Source organism: Wasmannia auropunctata, unplaced genomic scaffold (genome assembly GCF_000956235.1).
Source record: "Wasmannia auropunctata unplaced genomic scaffold, wasmannia.A_1.0 LD336076.1, whole genome shotgun sequence".
Taxonomy (NCBI): domain Eukaryota; kingdom Metazoa; phylum Arthropoda; class Insecta; order Hymenoptera; family Formicidae; genus Wasmannia; species Wasmannia auropunctata.
The window spans coordinates 6786341-6795762 of record NW_012026814.1 but is presented as its reverse complement, the minus strand read 5'-3'; the positions used below and the strand labels follow the sequence as shown (position 1 = coordinate 6795762).

Here is a 9422-nt window from a genome sequence, read left to right as displayed (position 1 = left end):
AGAGAGAGAATGGCGAAGAGATGGGAATAAAAGAATGATAAAAACTTATAAAATAATTTATCGATGTAATATATCTAGTTCCGTCTCACAGAGTTTTTAAAATGCTTTATTCGATAATTTATATATAGAAATATTCAAAATAACATACTGCCTAATAATTAGACAATCTACAATCTAGAACAGAAATAATAATAATAATAATCACATCGTTATGCGGGTAGAAGATCGTCGTCGCTATCCGATTGACACTGCGTAGGATCGGAAGCGTCGAGCAAAAGTCTGGCTTCCTCAGTGGTATCGACCTGCGAAAAAGCAAAATTTACATGCAGCAAATATGATTTAAGTAAACGAAACTTAACAATGGTTTATAAACGTTTTAAAGTGAACGAAAAACAAACGTACTCTACAATATTGGACACGACCCGAGCCTCTTCTGAAACCAAGCAGGTTTGTCCAGGACTGACAGCACGCTCTTTCTACCGGACTTCGGAAAAAAATTAAAGCGGCTAACACCGCGATCACAGTTAATACTACGCCAGCTACCGCTCCAGCTGCAAGCATAAAAGTAAATCATCATGATATTATGGCGAAATAAACCGAAACAAGTAGAAAGAAATAAACTAAGTGTAAAAAAATCGACAAATTAATTATTCAATTATAAAATAATTTTATACTTTGATATTTTTAATATAAAACAATTCGATGAACATTGAAGATAAAAAACAAATGGTTTCATTTCTTTGAATTTATCGTTTCTCTCAATTATATAAGAAAAGTCTTATTATTTGCCTCGGCTTGACATACTAAATTGATTATATTTATTATATTTATTAGTTGATTATATTTATAAGTTCAATGTCGTCACATTCAAAATCTGATATTATTAAAGATATGACCGTTTACCGTGACTAGGAGAAAATTGTTCCAAGAGAATCCTGGAGGACGATGCATTTTCCCGAGATGCATTCCGAGAGATAGCATGTTCCACGCAGATCACTTCGGTGTGCCACTCAAATTCCGCGCTGCAATTCGATTCCTGGGGATCATGAGAAAAAAAAAAGAATGACACCAAGTCGGACGTGAATTGGCAGCGTTCGCTTAAGTAATGTAAATTTCACTCGACGCTGCATCTGATAATCATCTGGAGATTCAAACGCGTGACCGATATGACAATCTTATCCATCTCTGTCATGAATAAATATATATATATTTATGCGACCGCACAATTTGAAAGGATAACTGTGAAAAAAATGATACGAGTGAATCATCGACGAAGCAAGACATTAAAAATATCTTTTTGATTTCAAGATAGAAGAGGAATGTGAAGGACTCCAATATTCGATATAAGCTAAATAAATCAAGTCTTCGTATTTACTTGAAAAACTTCTTCTTTTAAATTTAAAGGTATAATTTAAATTATATTGTAAGAAAAACTCTTGGTATTCTAAATCGCAATACGTGAGAAATAGAAATACGCTGATATATTATGTACTTAACGGAAGCTAAATCTGCAAGATATTATTTTGGTAGATAGCAATCATTATCAAACATTATATATTGTGTGCGGTCAGGTGTATATATATGAATATATATACCCGAAATATTTCCCAAACTTGCAGTAAATTTTTGCATTTTTAAAGGAGTAAGGCTTCAATATTTAAAGTGTTTGATTATGTTATACAAATATATACAACAATTTCATCGATGTTACATCATATACAAAAGATTTTAGATAGAAAAAGATAATAAAAATATCCCTAGCATCGCTACTGCCCCTCTTCTATTGTCGCTATTCTTATCAGGATTGCGTAATTAATGTTATCAAGATATAAACGTCGAATATATTTCGCATTTCATCGAATAGATAAGTAATAGCCGAGTGAAAGATTGTCAATCTCTAGAAAATTCGAATTTAGAAAGGATTAGTTAGAAGAAAAAAAAGTGAAAAGTAGCAAGCGTAAAACAAGCACAAAAATATATAAAAATATTAAATAAAAAAAAAAAGAATCTTATTATACAGAGATGCATGGTACAGACATGTATATATTAAACAAATCTTTATTATCTAGCACAACTTGTTCAGGCTGAAGTTGTAAACTGAAGTTATGATTCTACGTATACGTGACGATTCACAGTCAGAAATTTATTACGGTGTATATACCTCTTTCTTCTATCAAACGAGTAGATAGAAAAGGATGGAACGTGAATTACCGAGTGAGAGGGAGAACAGCAGGGTACGGAGTGAGGGACGAAGAAGTGACGAGAAAGAGAGAGGGAGTGATAAGGTGAGGGGAAAGGAGAGAAGAGGACGGAGCGGAGCGCACAGGCGAGTCAGGCTGTTCACAATCAGTCGCTGCAGTCGTGTCGGTGCCGGACTGCGCGGTTAAAGAATCGGATCGGTGGTAGTGTCTCAGTGACAGCTCCGATGAGTCAAATCCGGATTCTCTACTTTAAGACCGTTCGCCAGCAGCCGCGGCCATCTTCTTACACTTTCGATATTTAGAATTAAGCCAGCCTCGGCGAACGGGAACGCGCAACGAAGTGTCATTAGGACGAACGGAACGGAATTTCCTTTTTTTCCTTGTTAATTCTGTGCGGGAGATCACGTGTCGCGCGTACGCTGCGACAAGTGTACGCCACGAGAAGTGTACGTGTACGCATGCCGCAGCATGTACGTACGTTTGTGATATCTGTATGTTGTGACATCATTATACAATAACAATCGCTCGATAGAGGAAAACAGAATAAGACACGCGACGGTCTACGCAAATGATAATCGTAACGTAGCCCACCATATTGCGATTGGTAAGTAAACGCGATGTTATACCTAGGTACGGACGTCATTTCCGCGAAACCGGTTCAGGCACCGCCTTGTGTAACGACGAGTCTCGCGTGCAGGATCGGATCTAGCCAATTGCCGTCCGATCGATAGATCTCCAGTAACTCCAGAAAAAGAAAATGCGAATATTCTGCAGTTGCATCTGATAATAATCGCTTGTAGATCATCGAATTCGATTTCCAAAAATTTAACATTCAAAAATGATTGACGTACGAACAGTGTTGCGTCTTCTGAAATAGCTTTACTGCAGAAAGATCAAAATAAGTGCATTCCCCTCTTCTAGGCTAGCGAAAATTAAAAATGTAAAAGATTTTCTATTCTAAGATTTTATATTTCAAACCGCTTGAATTAATTAGCTAGACGAAGCAGAGGCTTATCTTTATTTGTATCTTTCGTGAAAATAAATGATTTAGGCCCGATTTCATATTATTATAATATACCTTAATTTTAAACTTACTTCCTATCTCTTTCGTGTTATAAGAATTAGAAAAAGATAGAAAATAAGTTAAATTTTAAGCTTAAAATTAAATTCCATTACAAACGGGCCTTAAAAAGTTTCCCCGTAAAACTTGGCTGGCCGAAGCATCTACTTAAGAGAAATACTAAAAGAAATATATAATTACACGCATAACAAGCGTAAAAGTTAATATGATTTATAATGGAGATGGAAATAAATTTATATTATTTGGAAATAGAAAGTTTTGTCATAAGTTCTATTTTGAATCAACTTAAAAAAAAAAAGTTCTTAATTTGAACCGTATATATTTATATATATATATATAAATATATCATTATTATAAGTTTTACATCTGTATATAATTTTATTTTCCCTCTAAAGTGTATAATGTTATTAATGCCTGATAATGTCGGGTAAATCACTGAATCAGGCCCTGTCCCATGACGTAAACAACATTCATTCGTGTAGGAACGCGTCAAGGACGACTACACGACTCGCCTCGCGTTTCGTTGATCGAATCGTAGCCGAGTGTCGTCGAGACCAGGATGTACCACTTTTTTTTCTTCCTTTTTTTTTCTTGCCGTCGCGATGTAAAATAAATCGACGGGATTTCGTGCCTGTTTTCCCCACGATCTAGCAGACTCATGTGGGACATTAACGCGCTTCGGGGAATGCCCAGGCGACGCGCGATGTGGTTTTAACGCGGCACGTTCACACATCCGAATCCTGGTGTTTTTTTTATATAACGATATAACGCGGGCACAAAACTTATCAAAGTAAATATGACGAAAGCGAGAAGCGAGGGTTTGCATCGTATGAATCGTATCGCGAAACCGAGATATAACTGATCGCCTATGAACTTTGGATTGACGTGTGTCTATCTTTGTTTTTTCCTCCATGTTGTGATAACTAGTCAAGTTGCGAAATGTTGGGCTAAATTATCGAATGTGTTTACTTTCGTAAACGAGTGGGGCTTAACCCCCATGTCGCTAACCGACTGATTTAACATAAAATTTTCTGATGGGTTGGCTACATGGAAAAACTTTAAGCATCGGTCGCTGTGGTTCAGTCGCAGCGTGGTCAAACGGGTCGCTTTACCGTCAAAACTGTCGAAAGCGCGAGCGGGCAATCTCCGATAAGAAAAAGAATGCGAGTTTATCACGTCAGTGAAAGAAAAACAAAAATGTTTCACGTTAATTTTGTATATGTAATTAATTATATACTAAACTGTATATGTAATTAATTTTGTATACGCGAGAGGTTGAAGGAGTAAAGAGAGGAAATGGTTAGGAAATACCAGAGAGCACGCAAAGATCATGTGTTATCATTAATATGATATCACTTTTTTTACACAGAAACAACTCGCTGCGAACAATGAAGCACGCATTTCTGAATTCACGAGAATTTATTGAATTTATAGTTTACTCGATGCAGAAACACTTCTTTTTCAAGTTTAAGATAAAATCACCGAAGTTTCTCTAAAGAAAGAATTGTAAGACATTTTCCTAGACGAAATAAAATAAAAGATTTTGGAAATTCCGTCCCTGCTTTCTTTTTCTCTTTTCAGATAAAAGAAATCAATTTAATTAATATATAATCTTAAAAAAGTATGTGGCTTTATTTGCCAACTTTTCTCGGCAGATACGATGAATCTCTCGTTTAACACTTGTATACGTATAATTAATAAAGAAATTTAAACTGAAAAATTAAACTGAACGAAGTTCTGTCGATTTTAGTCGTGACTTAATTGTTTCGGAATTGCCTCCGCAATTGTCGCGCCACTTTGGCCTTCAATATTCTTATAAGACGGAAATGTCGTCGCAAATGTCAAAGAGATCCGTCAGAATTACGGAATTTAATGGATAAAATCTCGAACGCGTTATTTGCTTGCGTTTCAATACATGCGGTTTAACGGGTGTTAATATCGCATCGGTTATCGTGTTTATCAGCGACACTTGCGAATTAGATTTCTCAACTTTAACTGAATGTTCTCAACCACTCGTGTAATCGATTTAACAACAAACATGATCTAAGTGAAAATCACGCTTGGATATTTCGCGGAATAGTTTTTTGAATGAGAGATAATAGTAATCAAATTGCGTAGATAGCGTATCATTTTCACACGTTGTTGAGGCTATTTTCATACGATTACTTGATACGCAATCAGATAGCCGAACAATAATATGGCATAATACATAACGAAAAGAAAGGGTCCGCATACATATTCATAAAAATGTTACAAATTTTCAGCAATTTCCTTAAATTATCGATCCAGAAATTATTTAATATTTACATTTGTTATATATTAATTATTATGTATTAATTGCGCAAACGTTATTAAAAAACATTAAAAAGATAGAATTATCGTGCATATTCATTTTATATTAATATTTTGAATATAAAATAATAAATTTTTTCACCCATTTTCATTTATGAGAAAATCTTGTGAGAGGCTATAATTTATTAAAATTTTCAATTACACGCGGGCAACGTTAATTATCTTAATAATTTAAAAAATGTCAAATTGTTTAATTCCGAAAAGTAAAATTCATGTATTTGAATCTAATACAACAAATAAAAATTTTTGTTTAGTTTTAATTCAAGCCTAAATTTCGTGAAATTTAAATCGAATTTCATTAAACTCATCTTATTTTTTATTTTTTATAACACGAAGATGTGCGAATGTGCCCACATTTTAATTATAAAACAATTTATTTGAAGAAGAATCTGTTTTTATAAAAACTGAAGGTTTTGGAACATCGTGTAATTTGTTTTATCCGTATACTTCTCTGCCTGTAAACCGCAAAATAATTGATCTCTCACTTCAGTTCGGATAAATTTCCATCGATAAGAACGAATTGATTATTACGTTAGCTCTTTCCTCGTTTTAAAACAACTATTTGTTAACTACAATTCTGCGAATAGATTATTTGCATAACAATTTACATGAACGTGGATTTACCTAATACTGTACAGCTTGTAAGGCTGATGTTTTTTCTTTAATGAGAGGTATAAATAAATAAAAAAGAGTGACGACGAATATATAGACGAATATATACGATGAATATATTATTATGTTACTATAAATTACCAATAAATTGCGGGAGATTTCTAAGAAACAGGCTCATAATAATGCTGTTTTTTTTACCATCCACGAGAGAGATACGCAAAACGATTATTGCAAACTGACGATAAATCATATACCACAAACAGCTTTATGTCAGAGAAGTTTGCCGTTTTCCTATCAGCTTTTGATTCAAATAAAAGCCTGCATTTTTGTTGAGGTGAGAAGGAAATATGATTTCTTGTTCAACATTCCGTATAGCAGAAGTGATTAATATGTATTGCCGTAAAGAAAGGTATTTTCATTGAGATTCCGAAGATTAGGGAAATACCGAGAATCGTGATCTAGCCGTTTGTCATGATAGTTCCCGTTTGCAATTATCTCGTTTATAACACATTAAAGAATCTTCCACGTGACACATTAAGAATTATTTTCCATGAATCTCTAATGGATCTTGTATGTTCTATCACAATGTGAATTTTATTTTCATTAAAGGTTTTAAAACTTATTAGCTACTTGCATTATACGAAGACTAAGCGTCACAACGATCATGCATATTTTTAATTATTCGATTCTTTTAAAATTTACAGTTTTTATAGTTAACGTCCTAATTGTAAGACTATCATAATGTAGCAGGATTTTATTTGAAAAAGCTGACAGGAAAACGACAAACTTTTTCTGACAAAAAGCTATTTGTGGTATGTATAATTTATCTTCAGTTTGCAATAATCGTTTTGCGTATGTCTCTCGTGGATAGTAAAAAAGCATTATTTTAAATATCTCTATAAATCTATTAGCTAAAGTCGAAAATCGAGCTGCAACAGCTAACATCGCTAACTACAAGCGATTAAATTTTCGTAATAAAAATGTAAAAAAGATACAGATATTTTTTAATTTTTTCTTACCGTTGCTACACCTTGCTATATATTTTCCTACATATTACAATATCAAATTAAATAAAAGGCATATCTATAAATAAAATTTGATGCCGTGTACAAACATATATATATTTTCTTATATATATAAAAAAAATTATATATGTCTGGATATTTTATATTTTAAATTATAAACATGTATTTCTTTTATTTCATATGTTGTATAAAAAAATGTATGGCAACTATAAAAGAGTTCAGCAACGAGCTTATCTCGAAAAGAGGAAATGTTACATTTATCTAATCCACGATGCTTCCGATTTTCGCAATGTCGTGCTTTGCGGCTTTAGAATAAATGAGAATTGAAAGCAAATTGTATAACAAAATAATATCAAACGTGTCTTTATGTTTGTTTAAACAGATAAGTAAGGGTGTTGCCAAGAATCGGATTATATACATCTTGAAAGATGACTCGTCGCGAAGCATGCTTCGTGATACTGGCTGTTGCGCTAGGCAGCGTTTCCGCTCTTCACTGCCCAAAGAATCCGGCATGCACCTGTCAGCCGAATACTGAGGAAGGAATCGAGATAAACTGTGCAATGAAGAATAACTCCTTTTTTATCGTGAATATTGAACCAAATCAATATATAAAAGTACGTGTCTACTTAATTATGATTATTCTGCGCTTGCCTAGACACAGTTGCAGAGATCTGCAGATGGACTGCTAGTCCATATCACTGCCAAAAATTAAATGATTCGACTCAAAGACCTTCATATAATTTTATATATCGAGAATTTGGGTATAGATCACAAACTGATTCTTAGCCAACATTATTATGAAATAGAGATTCAAAATTCTTCCAGATCTCATGATCTTTTTATATTTCATGAAATCTCTCTCATCTTTCCTTTAATCAATCATTCCACAGAATATAAATTCAAAAATTAAAAGAGAGCATATAATTTATAGAAATATTTACTATTTTTATTTTGTCTTTAATCTAGAATTTTTTCAAAAATATTTCAAACCATGATATCACTTTAAAAAGTTTAGAAATTTCTACGTTATCCTAAAATATTTTATTGACATTTTCATAATTTTTTCATGCTAATTCTGGATTTTTTTAATGGATCAAGTTTGCATTAAAATTGTTTTTTTTTTATAGATCCAATGTATTAACTCACCGGACTGGTCGGATTTTTATCTAGATATGCCTTCTTTGACGGAAAATGTTGTAAACTTCTATTTGTGCGAATTACCGACCAATCGCAGTTTGGGTGAAATCGCGCAAATGCTCGGAGCTGCAAACGTGGAAAAATTGATCTTTCAATCGTACAAGAATTTGAGTTCCGCCCTGATCAAGCATCATTTGGATGATTTCGAGAATTTGAAGACTCTGATCTTGTCGAGCAACAATGTGTCCTACGTGGATAAAGATCTGTTATCCGGCCTAGTCAACTTAACGGGACTCAATTTGTACGACAACAATTTACACTCAGTCGATGAATTTTTCAACTATACCCCCGGATTGCAATGGCTCGAATTGGGCAACAATGCGCTGCAATCGATAAAACTGGGCACGTTTGACAATCTGAAAAATCTGACATTACTTAATCTGTGGAAAAATCATTTAGTCGAGCCACAGTCAGGAATTTTCGACGAAATTGTCGCTCTTAAGACACTTGATCTCAACACGAATAACATGGTCAAGTTACCGGAAGACATCTTCGCGAAGCTCGAAAATCTCGAGGTTCTTAACTTATCTCGAAACAATTTCACACATTTACCGGGAAATCTGTTACGAAATAACACGAAGCTAAAGTCTGTCTCTCTCTTCAACAACAAGAGAAATATGACCTTGCCGAATGAATTTTTTGCAAATTTGACGGAACTGCAGGTGTTGCAACTGAAAAAGATCGGACTTGTCACACTGCCGAAGGATCTGTTCCGAGGGTGTATTTCGATAACTAATATCACTTTGGAACGAAACTATCTTCAAACTTTACCTGTGGAGATATTTCGCGATTTAAAGGAACTCCTCGAATTGAAACTGAATTTTAATGATCTTGAAAAATTACCTGATCATATCTTCGCGAATAACAAACAATTGGCGAAATTAGATTTGTCAAAAAATCGAATGACTTCCATTTCCAAGTACGTTTAAACTTTCGATTTTTATTATACGAAAT

The 9422-nt window shown here is 33.8% G+C and overlaps 2 protein-coding genes across 2 annotated transcripts in view; one reads left to right on the top strand and one right to left on the bottom strand.

Annotated features, from left to right (window-relative positions):
* Nucleotides 1-48: 48 nt before the first annotated feature.
* LOC105449413 (cation-independent mannose-6-phosphate receptor) overlaps nucleotides 49-9422 on the bottom strand; it is an 18598-nt gene continuing 9224 nt past the window's right edge. Inside the window, exons 14-16 of the mRNA XM_011688628.1 lie at nucleotides 904-1036; nucleotides 403-551; nucleotides 49-302 (exon numbers count right to left, since the gene is read on the bottom strand). Coding sequence (XP_011686930.1) covers nucleotides 210-302; nucleotides 403-551; nucleotides 904-1036 — 375 coding nt within the window. The 3' untranslated portion in view covers nucleotides 49-209. The remainder of the gene's footprint in view (nucleotides 303-402; nucleotides 552-903; nucleotides 1037-9422) is intronic.
* LOC105449412 (protein toll) overlaps nucleotides 2311-9422 on the top strand; it is a 10895-nt gene continuing 3783 nt past the window's right edge. Inside the window, exons 1-3 of the mRNA XM_011688627.1 lie at nucleotides 2311-2805; nucleotides 7654-7885; nucleotides 8399-9387. Coding sequence (XP_011686929.1) covers nucleotides 7700-7885; nucleotides 8399-9387 — 1175 coding nt within the window. The 5' untranslated portion in view covers nucleotides 2311-2805; nucleotides 7654-7699. The remainder of the gene's footprint in view (nucleotides 2806-7653; nucleotides 7886-8398; nucleotides 9388-9422) is intronic.